Genomic DNA, 16,943 nt, shown 5'->3' with positions numbered 1-16,943 from the left:
AAGATGACTTTGACAATATTTCAAGTTGATGTGGTGAATGGCACCTTGCTTTAAATATAGAAAAATGTACATTTAGGAAGATGAGTAGGAAAAAATAATCCTGCAATGTTTGAACACATCATTAGTGGTGTGCAGCTTGACAGTCAAGTTGATTAAATATCTAAGCATAATGTTGCAAAGCATTATGAAATGGAGCTAGCACGGAGGACAGTAGTTACGAAGGTGAATGGCAGACTTCAGTTTATTGGGACACTTTAGGAAAGTGTTGTTCCTCTGTAAAGGACACCACACATAGAACACTTATGTGACCCATTATAGAGTACTGATCGAATGTCTGAGATCCCCACCAGGTTGGGATAATGAAAGACATCAAAGCAATTGAGAGGCAAGCTGCCAGATTTGTTATTGGTAAGTTAAATCAACACACAAGTATTATGGAGATGCTTTGTGAACTCAAATGGAGATTCCTGGAGGGAAGACAATGTTCTTTTTGAGAAATGTTATTGAGAAGATTTAGGGAACTAGCATTTGAAGTTGACTGGACAACTATTCTGCTGGTACTAAAGTACATTCTACGAAAGTGCCACGAAGGTAACAGAAATTTGATCTTGTACAAAGGCATATAGACAGTCATTATTCCCCCCAACTGGAATAGGAATGGAAATAATTATTAGTGGTACAAGGTACCCCCACCATGGCTTGCAGAGTACATACGTAGATGCAGAAGAGCCACTTACCACAAATGGTTCAAAGTTAAGCACATAGGAATTACCACAATTAATGCTACATCATTTCAGAGTCTGCCAAACTAGCAGGTGCTAAAATTCACAACTTCTGGCATTATGTGATTTTCTAAATATAAAATCTGATATCTAAAGTGCTGGTGATGCTTGGCTCAATTTCTGATCTTTATTATTTCAGATATACACAGTTCAGATAAGTGAACGAGTTCTGAATAACTGAAGTGGGAGACGGCGAAACAAATCTTACGTCGCTCAGCAATTCTGACATGAAGTAACACATTAAATGAAATTTTATTCGCAATCAGAGCCAAAACAATGTTTTCCATTGACAAGTCATTCTGCAAAACAATCCATATGCCATCTCTGACTGGGAATTCCAGGATATAAATTATGGCCATGGCTGAGTTCCACATATAAATTTAAGATCCTTTCTGGAGTCATATTATGTAAACCAGCAGAAAATAAGACATATTTTTTGTAAACATATGCATACGCTTAACATCTCCTATCCCCTTGATTGATTTCAACTGAACATATTACTTACGACCTGGAAAGAAAAACTGTGGGGTTAAAAAACACCCACCTCCCATTGCGGTAGGGATGACAGGCGGGCAGAGAGGTGGGAGGGGGGGACGACGAGACGGGCAGAGAGAGGGGGAGGGGGGATGACAAGACGGGCAGAGAGAGGGGGAGGGGGATGACGAGACGGGCAGAGAGAGGGGGAGGGGGAGGGGGAGGGGGAGGGGGGATGACGAGACGGGCAGAGAGAGGGGGAGGGGGAGGGGGAGGGGGGATGACGAGACGGGCAGAGAGAGGGGGAGGGGGAGGGGGGATGACGAGACGGGCAGAGAGAGGGGGAGGGGGAGGGGGGATGACGAGACGGGCAGAGAGAGGGGGAGGGGGAGGGGGGATGACGAGACGGGCAGAGAGAGGGGGAGGGGGATGACGAGACGGGCAGAGAGAGGGGGAGGGGGATGACGAGATGGGCAGAGAGAGGGGGAGGGGGATGACGAGATGGGCAGAGAGAGGGGGTGGGGCAACGAGACGGGCAGAGAGAGGGGGAAAGTGAAGTGAGGTGAGGTGAGTTGAGGTGGGGTGAGGTGGGGTGAGGTGAGGTGAGGTGAGGTGAGGTGAGTGTGAAGAGACTGGCAGAGAGAGGGGGAGGTGAGGTGAGGTGAGGTGAGGTGAGTGTGAAGGGACTGGCAGTGAGAGGGTCAGGGTGAGGGTGAAGAAACAGGCAGGTGGAGGAGACAGGCAGAAAGATGTGGACGGGAGGAGACAGGCCTATCACTGTTTCCCGTACATCAATACCATAAAATGACATCTGAGTATCCAATTTAGATTTCAAAACACAGTGTAACCAGTGTGCACTATTCTTGAAAAATATCATAAACTTAGAAAGGTGCTGAATCTTTGCAGACAAATAGTTTCAGTAAAATAAAATTAATAAAAAAAAATCAACGGGGCAAACTACACGAAAAATAAAAGTGCGTAAAAAGCATTTTGTATATCAATTGGTAAATGCTGATAATTATGTCAGCATACCGTAAGCTGTTACTGTGATGTGTATCCCTCCGAAAAGTTGGGTTATCTGCAGCAGATGGCTGGTGCAACCCAGGCCCATTCAGGAAATGTTACACTTGCATATTTGTCAAATTCATTAAACAAAACTATGTAACAAATGTAATTACCTCATCTCCTATATACTTGTGCAGCATTCTAATCACAGAGGCACCTTTGTTATATGAAATGTCATCAAATATTTCATCAATTTCTGAAGGATGACCAACAGGAACCTGGAATCAAATTATTTTGTGTAGTTATACTTAAATAAAATTCACAAGAAGAGTTACACTGCAACTACCAACACAATAAACTAATCAGGGGGTATAATTTTCAAATTTAAGAATGTGTTTGAGTTTGTGTATAATCATTATTAGTTGCTCTATTCAGATTTCATTCATCATACATCTGAGTATCAACAGACTACCCCTGAAAAAACACAACAGACTTTTACACTGTAGTCTGAAAAAGCAAAATACTTGGTTCCTTTAAAATCAGAAAAATAAGCAAATCATTACACATACAGGAGGTCAATCAACACATTCAAATTCATAAGATTTAACACCAGACTATACCATGACAGGATATCTTTCATCCATACCGACATAATAAAGAAAACTATATCAAAATCAAACTTTGTGACAAATTTATTTGCAGTCTTAATCTCAACAATATAGTTTTATATTTAAAGGTCAGTTCATGCTATTTAATCATTTCCAGTTACGTCTACATAAACCTGCCTCTGCTAAGGTATGCCTTCATACACTCAGAAAAATTTTACAAGTTATTCATTAACAGCCCTGTTTCAAGTATGCATAAATTTTACACTTTATTTCAAGGAAGGAGATTGACTAAAGAACTCTAATTTCAATTTTTAAAATGTATATTGCCTGTCAAATGAGAGAATTTTACTGTTACCAGTAAGTGTTTATTTACTTGCACAGTATGTTTCAAAGTTTTAAGTCTCCATCATCAGAAGGATTTGTGCGCATTAATATGGCATCTATGTGTTGTGTTATAACTTTGGAATAATCTGCAACACTGTCCAGTGACTTTTTTTTTTTTTTTTTCACCAGACAGTGTCACAGGTTACTACGACATCATAATGTAATACACACATGCCATATTAATCCACATAAATCCACTGGACGATGGAGGTTTGAAGCTTCACAAAGCATTGTGGAATTAAAGAAGACTTTTAACAGTAAACCTCTTATTTCACACGATACCAGTAATATTCACAGTAAAGCCTAACCAAATACAATCAAATTTAAAGTATACTGATTGCATTTTAAAAATTATTGTAACAATAGGTCTTTCTTCCATTCCAAAATACAATTTGTTCCAAGAGAAACAGTCAATATTCAGGTATATGACAGGAATGCTCATCTGGAGCAAAAGAACATACACACCTAATCCCAATTCTGAGTGGTTTCCAAGATACAACACATTTAATGTACATTATTATTTATATTCTTTGTCATTCAATTCCAGAAATACTGATAATTGAAACTCAATCTTTTCTCGTATGTCATACTGAAAGCTTTGGATCAAGGCATTCATTCAAGTAGACCCACTGTTTCTTAATTTCTGAAAAGCTTTTGACTCTGTACCACATCTACACTTATTACGGAAAGTAAGATAATATGGGTTATCAAGCGAAATTTGTGATTAGATTGAGGATGTCTTGGTAGAGAGGGCACAATAAGTTAACTTGGACCAAGAGTCGTCAACAGATGTAGAAGTAACTCCCAGTGTGGCCCATGGAAGTATGTTGGGACCCTTGCTGTTCACATTTTACATTAATGACCTTGCGAACAATATTAATAGTAACCCCACAGTTTTTGCAGATGATGCAGTCATCTATAATGAAATACTGTTGAAAGATGCTGCATAAATATTCAGTCAGGTCTTGATAAGATTTCAAAGTGGTCCAAAGGCTGGCAACTTGCTTTAAATGCTCAGAAATGTAAAATTGTGCTCATTAAAAAACAAAAATACCTATTCTATGACTACAGGAAGACTGAGTCGCAGTTGAAATCTGTCAACTCATATACGTACCTTGATGGAACACTTTGCAGGGATTTGAAATGGCATGATCACATAGGTTCAGTTGTGGGTAAAGCTGGTGGTAGACTTCAGTTTATTGGTAAAACATTGGGTAAATCAGTCTACAAAGAAGGTTACTTACAAATCACTTTTGCAACCCATCTTAGAATATCGCTCAAGCGTGTGGGACCCGTACCGAATAGGATTAAGAGGGGATGCTGAATGTGTACTAAGAGGGGCAGCACAAATGGCCACAGGTTTGTTTGATCCATGGGATAATGTCAGGGATGCTGAAGAAAGTGATCTGCTGACTCTCCTTAGAAAGTCTACTAATGAAATTTCAAGAACCGGCTTTAAATTATGGCTCTAGGAATATACTTCAATCCCCTATGTATCACTACTGGAGGAATCTTGAGGACAAGACTAGATTAACTACAGTACACACAGAGGCATCAGACAATCCTTCTTCCCGTGTTCCATACATGAATAGAACGAGCAGTAGGTCATTCTTCTATTGCGCCTTATATGAATCGAATGAAGAAAAGCCCTAGTAACTGGTAAAATGGGGCGTACCCTCTGCCATGCACTTCACAGTGGTTTGAGGAGAGTATGTGTAGATGCATATACATTTTGTCAGGTTAACACGTGTACACCAATTCGCAAACATTACAAAATGTGATTTACTAAGTACAAATTGAAAAATATGTATTTTTAACAAACTGATCTCTAAGCATTGATCTACACACAATAATGTTCTATTAGTTTTCTGTAAAATACCTTCCACTGACTGAAAACTTGTCTATAAAATGGTTGAATTACATTTGTCATGCCATGTGGAATCTGAAGCAGCTCTACTTCCTTGTCAGGATGAACTTGAAATATAGCTTTTAAAACTTTTATGATCTGACCATGAACCTAGAAGGAGAAGAGATTTTTTTTTCTCGCAGAATGGAAGAAAAGCGTGATGCACGAAAGATTTAACATTTTCATTTCCCATTATTCCCCTGACTTCGATGCGTCTACCACAAGATTACCTGAGTAGAACACTGTTCTTTTGACACATTGTCCACAGTGTCTGCTTGATTCTTGAAGAAATACATACAGTTTAGACAGAAATGAATCATCCAGACTAATTACAGGCATTATACTGTATGAATGTGTGAGTGTAGTCATGGACTGTGCAGTTGCCTCTGTACGTTTTTCCCCTTTAAATGACAATGTGTTTTCAGCATGCATTTTTTTAAGACCGGACTGATCTGAATTGTAAACTTAAAGAGTCACTAAAAATTGCGATCTTATGTTTTGCATATGCAATAAGAATTTCAATCATTTTGGTTCAAATCACTTCACCCGAATCAAAATTTGTTATTTTTCTTGCCACAAGTTTATGTGATCTTTTGAAGTGATTAATCCAACTTTCAAAAGCTGTAAAATTCTTTAACGCCCATCGCATTGGCAATACCTAATGCCCAGTCGTGTAAAGTTGTAATGCTGGCTTCGGTAAATAGCTCAAAAAGTTGCGCATTTAACTCCATTGCAATTTCCAGCTGACTCTTATGTCATCCAGTGACTTCATTTTTCCATCCATACAATTCACGTTCAGAACATACAAAGTGATGATTATTTTGAACAGTAATGACACACAGGCATTTCTTAACACTTTCGTTCAACCAATTATCACCGCATTTATTTTGTTGCCCGATACGGTAATTTTAGTTTCTGGTGTTGCTTTTGGAGATAACTTTATACAAGGCACTATCGCTCATACAATCTTCATGACTACAACTTTCTTCAGTTTCTTCGCTGTCTGTGGATTTACAATCTACAATAACAAATGTTTCTGTTGTTTCTAGCCATATGTCTGCACTATTTACATGCACGGCCAGAAATTCAACTACCATTTCGCTCGTCACAGTCTTCATAGCAAGCAGCAAAACATTTACATGATTCACCATCACCTGCGAGGGGAGATTGAATGTTCAGCATAAAGTGGCTTGTGCAGTATAGATGTAGATCTACATAATATCTTTCCCAACTAACTAGTATCAGGATGATACTTTTTCAAAATACGTACCAGAAATTAAAATAAAGTACATCCCAAAGAATCAAACATTAATTTTCCTTTTTCCCCAAAACCTTGCAGCAATATTCCTCTTTAGTGAATGCTGTGGTACGATGGCCGCATTTTCCAACCATGTGTGCAACATTCACCATACCAACAGCTAGCGACTCACGTTTTCCAGAGGTGGCCAGTCTTCACTGCAAGCACTAAGCAAGAGAAACAGCTGATTTTGTTGTTATGTTTGGGTTACTTCCAGCTCATGTAAGCAGCTACAATTTTGTGTGTGGGCCTTATTCAGAGTTAACTAACAACAGTAAGAAAAACAATGGTAAAAAATTAATACATGTTTTGGTGTGACAAATCTGACCATTTCCTGGTGACTGCCCCTGCACATACCCTAACAAGGGCAGCAGCATCCACGATGTGACCGACCAAGGCATCTCGCATATTCACTTTTTTGTGCACTTCAGTCTTCATACAACCCAATATGCAAAAATCTAATGGTGTAAGGTCTGCCAATATGGGTGGCCAATTAACTGTACAACCACAACCAATCCAGCGATTAGGGTGCTTTTGAGATGCTTCCTGGCATGTCTGGTAAACGTGGAGGGGCTCCATCATGCTAGAAGTACATGGCAGCTCAGCTCATGTGGTAAGAAGATTGTCCTCTAGTTGTTCAACAATGAATTTTCCATAGAATGTAAGTAATTCTGTCCCATCATTCGCTCTTCAGAAATGATTGCCTATTTGTATGTTACCGATCATGTCGCACCAAATATTAATTAAAAAATGAACTTCATAGTTGGTTTATACTGAAGCGTGCGGATTTTCCTGCAAGCATTGGTGATTACTATCTGTGTCATTAATTCCATTCTGTATAAACATGGCTTTGTCAGTGAATAGTATTAATGAAAGCAACTGATGATTGTCATTTAAACAGTGACAAAATTCCAGCACTGTGGATTGTCGCCAATGTTAAGATTGTGACATGCTGCACATTAAATAGGTACAAGTTTTTCACATGTAATGTTCAGAAAGTGTTAAGATTGTGACATGCTGCACATGAATTAGGTACAAGTTTTTCACATGTAATGTTCAGAAAGTCACCATGTACTGTATAATGTAAATGCACTTAACTGCACTAAAATGCCACTGGTAACTGGCCTCCATTGCATCTGGCTGAAAACTGGTTGTCAAAAGTCGGCTATTGTCAATGATGCAGTCTACATTGACATTACAGTTCAAACACTTTGCACTCAGATGTTTAATAACCTATGGTTTATGGCCGTATCGTGTCTCATTATCTTACATTATGCACAGACTATCTCTTAGCCAAATACTACACTCATTTGATGTTCTATAATATATTAACGATTGTTCAAGTGCAATAGGCTGTTCTGACTAGGCCAACACAGCAAATCAGCAATAGCCAAACATCACCAGGTCTGTGGCCGATATATAAATTTTCAGGAAACTCTTGTGCTTGCCTGACAGCCACAGATCCATCGATGATAAATAAGAGAAGCCACTTAAATAATTAAATGCTCCCACAGCATCAATGGGGAAGATTGTAACAGGTTACCAGAGCCTGGCTGCCAGTGTATCATATACGTTCGACAGCCAAGAGCCCCCAAAACTCGGGCTTAATGGTAAATACAAGTGACCACAAGAGAACTAGCATGCAGTATCAATTCTTGCTGCAAAGGCTGCTCCAGTTACAAACTAAAGAGTCACTGCTGCCTACCATTCACTACCTGAAATAGCACAAGGAATATCCTACTGATCAACTGCTCCTTAAGAAATCAAACACTGAATTAAAGTTTACCCTAAATTATATACCTAAGAGAACTTAATTACTGTTGTCCTTTATGGTTATGCAGACTTTGTGAAGTTTCTAAAGTAGTCAATGTAATATTTAAAAGTGTTTTTATCTTTTGATTGCTACCAAGCTAATCTGGAAAAGAAAGCTGGATGGATTCAAAGAAAGAAAATATTAACTGACACACTTAGAAAGGAGGTTACAAATGATTTCTCAAAGACATGACCCGACTTTTCTCATATATATATGGAAAGGATAGAGTGCTACTCACCATACAGAGGATGCATTAAGTCCCAGACAGGCACAATGAAAACAGACTGCTAAAATTTTGAGCTTTCGGCCAAGGACTTTCTTACCACACTTATTCACACACACACACACACACACACACACACACACACACACACACACAGAGGCCATTGTCTACATGTGTATATATGGTATATACTCTCACATGAACAGGAAATAGAATTACACCTTTTGCAACACACATTTCTCATACCAACTACTCACAGCCTGCCACTTAATTCTGCTTTACGAAATACAGCTTTACATACAGACCTACACTTCCTGAGCATTTTTCACAAAGTCTGTTGACTGTATCAGTGAATCCAGATCAGCAGTTGGGCAAGCTTAGCACTTATTGAGCAGCTTTGTTCAAGTACAGTTTAAATGCAAACTAGAGGCACTGGTTTCGAAATCTTACCTCAATCGGGTGGCTGTTCTTAAGACAATCCAGTTCCAATGCTCTGATGTAAGTATCTGTTACAAACTGCGTCCATATGTCATACTCAGGAAATAAATGTGCAACACAGAGAAATTCAACAAACGATGCATATCCTTCATTCAGCCACAGATGTGTCCACCATTCCTAGAAAGGAAATATTCAAGAAGTAGAAATAATCAGTGAGAAATGAAAGGAGATTAGTAAAAACATAATTAAATCTTCAAATGAATGTGGAAGAAACAATGATTCGTTGCTTGAATTATTTCAAAATATTTTATTACAATAAAATGGAAAAACTAAATGTATGACAGTTCAATATAGAAGTACTATTTAATAGCTGCAAGAGACAATTACGGAAAAAAACAATCTTGGGAAGTTTTCAGGAGGTAGGACACTAACTGATAATATTTTAATCGAATCCATCATACATAATTACCATTGTCACAAGATTTCCAAACCACTGGTGCGCAAGTTCATGACCCACAACTAAAGCAATCCACTGTTTTCTTACAGCTGATGTATTCTCGGGATCAACAAGCAAACATGTCTCTCTATATGTCACTAATCCCCAATTCTCCATAGCTCCTGAAATAAAAAATTGTATTTAGCTTACAAATTTTGTGAATAATATATCTTTAATTGTATTGTAGTAAACCCTGCACTACATTTAATTCAGTTAATAATGTGGAAGCTCTGCAGCATTCAACACACATTAAAATCTTAAGAGGATACAAAAATGAAGCTTCAGTCAAATTCAATAAGTGCTTACTATTCTCAGATATGAAAGGCAGCAGTTATAGATCTAAAACAACCAGAGGAAAATTTCATTCAGAATCACAGATCAGAATTGACACTATTAGAACAAATGAAAACAAAGTTGACAGTGACATACACCAGACAATTTCTGTCTGCATTACACCATAGTTTTTTTTTCTTCATTTTTCTTAGATTTTTATCCTCATTTCTCATGAGATTAACAAATCTCTTACGTATGTTAGGGCTAGTGTAATCACCTTTCATGCCAACATGTCAACACCAGACTTTCTTTTCCAGATCAAACCTATCTACACAACCAGCACGGTTTCAGAAAGTATTGTTTCTGTGCACTGCAACAAAATCTTCATTCTCACGAAGTAACGAATGCTATTGACACGGGATCTGATATTGTTTCTATATTTCTAGATTTCCAAAAGACTTTTGATACTGTTCCTCACAAGCAGCTTCTAATCAAATTGCTTGCATAAAATCTAAGACTGGATTCATGGTTTATTGTCAGGAACGCCACAGTTTGAAGTAACTGATGGAAAGTCGTCAAGTAAAAGAAAAGTGATACTTCTCCATGGAAGTGATGTAGACCTTCTGCCATTTCTAATCTATGTAAGTGATATGGAAGACAATCTGAGTAGCCATCTTAGACTGTTTACACTCAATTCTGTCATTTACCATCTTGTAAAGCCATCAGAAAATCAAAACCAATTGCAAAATGATTTAGGCAAGATATCTGTATGGTGTAAAAAGGGGCAACTGTCCACAAATAATCAGAAGTGTTAAGTCATTCACATGAGTACTAAAAGGAATCCATTAAATTTCAGCTAGTTGATAAACATAAAAATATAAAGGCTGTTCCATAAAAACACGGGAGAACTGCCGGATATCAGTAACTTCCTGCCACGACATTTCGGCGCAGAGTCTTCTGCCCATCTTCAGGTGAATGCCACTGTAGTAATACTGGCGAGTACGCGCTGAGCTCCGCTATTTAAAGCCTTCTGAGGTGACATTGCGCATGCGCTGCTCAGCATGCGCGTTCATAAAGGCTCCGTGCGCTGCGCCTCACGCCCTCCACTGTGAAAGCCTGGCGTATCGGTGTCAGGTCGATTTCCATCTTTATGCAGATAACTACGTCGACTACGAAGTTTCTCTATAACAGGATTCCAAGCAGAGTTCAGCTGATGACCGCTGTCTCGATTGATGAGAGTCTCGTTGTCAGACAATCTTATTTCCACAGAGTCATTGATAATCGAGCTCCAAAAGTTTGATGTATGGGCCAAAATTTTTGTGTCGTCGTAATTCATGGAATGGTCTGTGGAAATACAATGTTCGGCGATTGCGGACTTGGTGGGTTGGAGAAGGCGAGTATGCCGTTGGTGTTCCACAATGCGTTCCTGCACAGTTCGTGTTGTTTGCCCTATATATGATTTGCCGCATTCACACGGAATTTTGTAAACACCTGGTTTACGCAGGCCCAGGTTGTCTTTAACGGATCCCACCAGTGATGAAATTTTGGAAGGAGGGCGAAAGATGACTCTCACTTGATACTTTCTCAATATTCTGCCTATCTGTGAAGAAATATTCCCAATAAATGGTAGATAAACAGTCGACCTGAAGGCCTCTTCCTCTTCCTTGTTCCGTCGTTTGTATGTCTTCATCACTCTGCTCACTTGCCTAGGTGAAAAGCCATTCTTCAAAAATACTTTTTGCAGGTGTTCCAGTTCCGCTTGAAGACTGTCGGCGTCAGAGATAGTATGGGCACGGTGGACCAAGGTTTTGAGAATGCCCATTGTTTGTGCTGGATGGTGGCAACTAGTAGCTTGTAGATACAGGTCTGTATGAGTGGGCTTTCTGTACACCGAGTGACCAAGTGTGCCGTCACTCTTCAGTCGCACCAAGCCGTCTAAAAATGGCAGACAACCATCTCTCTCTATATCCATGGTAAACTTTTTATGTTTTCAGGTATGGAGTTCATGTGACGTACAAACGACAGAACAAGGAAGAGGAAGAGGCCTTCAGGTCGACTTTATCTACCATTTACTGGGAATATTTCTTCACAGATAGACAGAATATTGAGAAAGTATCAAGTGAGAGTCATCTTTCGCCCTCCTTCCAAAATTTCATCACTGGTGGGATCCGTTAAAGACGACCTGGGCCTGCGTAAACCAGGTGTTTACAAAATTCCGTGTGAATGCGGCAAATAGGGCAAACAACACGAACTGTGCAGGAACGCATCGTGGAACACCAACGGCATACTCGCCTTCTCCAACCCACCAAGTCCACAATCGCCGAACATTGTATTTCCACAGACCATTCCATGAATTACGACGACACAAAAATTTTGGCCCATACATCAAACTTTTGGAGCTCGATTATCAATGAATCTGTGGAAATAAGATTGTATGACAACGAGACTCTCATCAATCGAGATAGCGGTTATCAGCTGGACTCTGCTTGGAATCCTGTTATAGAGAAACTTCGTAGTCGATGTAGTTATCTGCATAAAGATGGAAATCGACCTGACACCGATACGCCAGGCTTTCACAGTGGAGGGCGCGAGGTGCAGCGCACGGAGCCGTTATGAAAGCGCACGCTGAGCAGCGCATGCGCAATGTCACCTCAGAAGGCTTTAAATAGCGGAGCCCAGCGCGTACTCGCCAGTATTACTGCAGTGGCATTCACTTGAAGATGGCCAGAAGACTCTGCGCCGAAATATCGTGGCAGGAAGTTACTGATATCCGGCAGTTCTCCCGTGTTTTTATGGAACAATCAGTACGCAGAGAAAGCTTTAAACATTACAATATAAAGGCTGTCAATTCAGCTAAATACGTGGGGATTACAATTACAAATAGCAAACTGGCACCATCACATACATAATATTATGTGGAAACCAAACCAAAGACTGTGAAAAAGAGAAATCAAGAGCTAGTACAGAAAGATTTAAGGTTTATTTTTGCTGCATGCCATTTGAGGTAATGTTGATGAAAATGGATGGTGATTGCATACACTTCTCTTCAAAGTAGACCACAATGGCTTACTAATAATGAGATCTGGTGACTTGTGAAGAGGTTCTTCTGTTTACCCTCGTGCTCACAAAACCAATCCTGGATGTTGTGTGCTATGTGAACAGGGGAGGTGTTGTCTTGGAACATACCACCACCACTGATGAACAAACACTGTATCACTGGATGGACCTAATCGGGCAAAATGATCATGTAATCCTTCCTCGGCAGTAATGTGACCTTGCAGAGTAACCATGAAGCTATGTAATACCATAATATGGCTACCTAAATCCTCACTGAATCCCCGCCATGTTTCACTCTTCAGACTTAAACTGAAGTTTTTGGGGTGTACGGGCACTGAATGGCAAGGTTGTCAGTGCCTGGACAGAATTTCTGCCAGAAGTTGGAAACTCATTCGACCAAATGACTTTCTTCCATTGGTCCACAGTCTAGGTTTTATGGCTTCAGCACCACATTTTTCAATTATGGGCATTTGCATAACTGACTAGAGGTTCTGGAATTCCAGCTCACCCTGAAATTCTCCGCTTATGGAGCTTCCTTAATGCCATTTTCGTGCTGCCAGGGTTCACAAGTATGATGTTCAGTTCTACAATGACTTTAGCACCTGTCGTCTCTTTTTTCATTAATCACTCCACAGACACTTTTGTCCGCACTGTGGCTTAGCGGATGATGTTCTTCCACTTCCACTTCCACTTCACGCATTACAAATCTTTGATACGGAACCTCTTAAAATACCAAACATTTTGGCTACTTTCTTCACAGAAGCATCCACCATACGAGCACCAACAATTTGTCCACATTTGAATTATCTTAGCTCCAACATAATGCAACCACAACTACACATAATACAATTACGACCACGACTGACACTTGCAATGTGTTGAGGGCACTGCATGGGGGCCATTTATGGTCAAATTCAACAGTGCAACCCACAAGCTTAGCTTGCATATGACATAGGTTTTCAATTAACTTTGAATTATTTCAATTTTTTTTAAGTATTAGAGGTGTGTAATATTAAAGTTACAGAGCCATCTTCTGTAACGAGATTCAGTTTATCATAAAAATATATGATAGAAGTTTCCACGAAAATATCCTGTCTACTTTTTGAATTATTAAAGAAAAACCCAGTTTTGTATCTAAATTTTGCAAAATGAATTATATTAAAAATTTTGTTATTAAGCTACAAAGCCAAGATGATAGCACTATATGCATTGTAAGTAATAATGAAGCTGCACCACGTTTCAAGATAATATTGCAAATTCTGGTTCAAATGGCTCTGAGCACTATGCGACTTAACTTCTGAGGTCATCAGTCTTGCAAATTCTGAAAGTACAGAATTAAAACAGACAGCCCAGAAGCGACCACCTACCGTCAGTTCCGTTAGGAAAATTCTGGAGTTAAAAATTTAAGAACTATCAGGCTAAGGATTGTACATAAAGCACAGAGAAACTTATGGAAAAACTGAGATCACTGCTAGTCTTCATCAACAACTTAAAAAATTTTGTAATCATAAAGGATGCTGACTGGCAACTGCTGCCAACACTAGAAGCAGTTTTGGAGCAAGTATTCCATTCGCCATCCGCACCAAGCATGTACACTGACGAAAAAGAAACCACAACATCGAAAAATAATTTCGGGAATACATTTGTCTAGGTAACATATTTAAGTGATTAACACTGCAAGATTCCAGGTTAGTGGTAAGTGTGAGACAAGCCATTGCAAATGTGAAATGCTGTACATTAATAATGATGTAACTGCCAGAATGTTAAATGCAAGGGTGCAAACATGCATGTATTGTGTTGTACAGGTGCCAGATGTCAGTTTGTGGGATGGGGTTACATGACTGTTGTACTTGGTTGGTCAATACATGGATGGTTAATGCTGGCTGTGGATGCCACTAGAGTTGTCTTTCAACCGTGTCGCACATATGTTTGCCTGGAGACAGATCTGGTGATCAAGCAGGCCAAGGCAACATGTCGACACTCTCTAGAGCATGACGAGTTACAACAGTGGTATGGGGATGAGGATTATCCTGTTGGCAACACCCCTTGGAATGCTATTTATGAGTGAGCAATTCAACAGGTCGAATCAACAGACTGACATACAAATTTGCAGTCAGAGTACATAGGATAACTATGAGAGTGTTTCTACTGCCATAAAAAAATCGCACGCTCCTCAACTGGTGAATGGTAGTGGTTTGGGGTCAGTGGAATGCACACTACAAGGCTTCTGGCTCGGAGCTGTCCTCGGTAACCGATTTTTAACTGTGCTGTGTCACTGTGACATCAACTGCTGCTCAAATTCCTGCTGCAGGTGCAGTACAATGCGCCACAGTTACACACCGAACGTGATGGTCTCTCCTCACAGGAGTGTCACACATGGCCATCCAGAGTCCGGTCTTCTCGCAACTTTACATTCTGGTGACCATTACTGCCAGTAATTGTGTACAGTGACTACATTCCTGACAAGTCTTTCTGCACTACAGCAGAAGGAAAATCCAGCTTCTCATAGCCCTATTAGTCAACTTCATTCAAACTCAGTGGGGTATTGATAATGGTGTCTTTGTCACCTAAAAGGTATTCTTGATTAACATCAACTCACCACATCCCATTAGCGTGTATTTCAAGCAAATTTGATCTGCATCCTCGTAGTGGCACTATTTGCGCCACTCTTATGGGGCTGGTGCGAAATTGGAAAAGACATCTTTAAGAGTAGAAACGTGCAATCCAACTTTCGTTTATCTCGCAGAATTCCTTCTCGGTGTAGCGATTTTTTTTTTTCTGTCAGTATATAGGTAACAATGTGTCTGCACCTGAGAAGTCATTTGGTTGTTGCCTGTCAAATGGGAATGTACTATGCTCCACTGTGAATCTGATCGTGTCCGCTTAAGCCTTGTACGGTGTTAATAATGGCAGACATTATTGTGTTTCAGTCCAAACGTATATTTTACATGTAACTGGTGAAACTGTGTAAAAGTGAACTTATTTGGATTAAGATTTTATCTGGAAAACCCATGCTTCATTCTTTGTGTTCTGTTTCGTGACCAGCCTGCTATATTAAGGAAAACTGCATGTCAAGTGTCCGAAATTATTCTTCACTTTTAAGGCAAGCAACTACTTTTTGTAAATGGAAACAAACAGTAATATCATCTCTGAACTTTTTCAAGTGCTGATTATGATAGACAAGCTTTAATGATTTTCATACTTGTGCATGTGAACATTAATCATAATACACCGTTTCTTTAAACAACAGTAGACTTCTGTTGATCATCATGGTTCCTGACTCCTTTGCATTATTCTTAGAGTGTTAGAACATTTTATTTCAGTTTAGATAAGGTGAGAAGCTGCCCTGTGGAATGAAGATTATGGGCAGTATGTTCTCCATGACTTACTGGTTGTCCACCCAAACAGTTTTCTGACCACTGAAAAGGATGGAGTATCTAAAAATTACACATGACTACCAAACATTTCAAGTAACAAAATAGAACAAACATCCTTATTAATTATTACCCACCATTCCACATACAGTGAAGGCTATCACAAAAAGTAAGAGAAAGGCAACCACTCGCCTACAGTAGGTTTATGCACTGAGCACAGAAACGCGTAACAGAAAACAAGCATTCACACTAGCTTTGGAGCACTAGCTCATCAAGAACACACATTCAAACACACAACTATGCACACGTGCAAATTCACACTCCCATGCTCACAGCAAGGCTTGATTACTGAAAGCAGCTGCCTGAGCTGATGAGAGGTGAGGAGGGGACATGTAAGGATGCAAAAAGGGCACAGCAAGAAAGAGCCACAGGTTTTCAAACAGATGACTCAGCAGCTGCACAAAACGATAAAGAGTACAGAGGGTAGAGCAAAAAGAGATGCAGGGAGATATGCCTGTTTGGGAGGGAGGTGCGAGAAGTCAGTGCATTATCACAGAGGACAAGTGGTGTGGACAGGAGAGAGAATGAAAAAGGTAAGATGAGGCATTGGGAATAGATCAGCAGAGGTTTAGGCCAGGGGGATTGCAAGAGTGCAGGATGGGCTGGAAAGACAATTTCCATGTGGGTGCTTTGGAGAAATTTGTTCTGGAAGGGACTATCAAAATGTCCCGCACAGTGAAGCAGCCGTTGAAGTCATTTGTCGCAGTGTGCTGCGAGTTTGGTAACTGGATGGTCAAATTTGCGGTTTGCCAC

General features: G+C 39.8%; 1 protein-coding gene across 4 annotated transcripts in view; it reads right to left on the bottom strand.

Moving 5' to 3' along the window:
* LOC126251358 (puromycin-sensitive aminopeptidase) overlaps nt 1–16,943 on the bottom strand; it is a 142,136-nt gene that overhangs the window by 94,720 nt on the left and 30,473 nt on the right. For all 4 annotated transcript variants that reach the window (XM_049951736.1, XM_049951734.1, XM_049951737.1 and 1 more), the window contains exons 5-7: nt 9,400–9,548; nt 8,943–9,107; nt 2,435–2,539 (exon numbers count right to left, since the gene is read on the bottom strand). In XM_049951736.1, coding sequence (XP_049807693.1) covers nt 2,435–2,539; nt 8,943–9,107; nt 9,400–9,548 — 419 coding nt within the window. The remainder of the gene's footprint in view (nt 1–2,434; nt 2,540–8,942; nt 9,108–9,399; nt 9,549–16,943) is intronic.

Source organism: Schistocerca nitens, chromosome 4 (genome assembly GCF_023898315.1).
Source record: "Schistocerca nitens isolate TAMUIC-IGC-003100 chromosome 4, iqSchNite1.1, whole genome shotgun sequence".
Classification (NCBI taxonomy): Eukaryota; Metazoa; Arthropoda; class Insecta; order Orthoptera; family Acrididae; genus Schistocerca; species Schistocerca nitens.
This window is presented reverse-complemented; position numbering and strand designations above follow the sequence as displayed.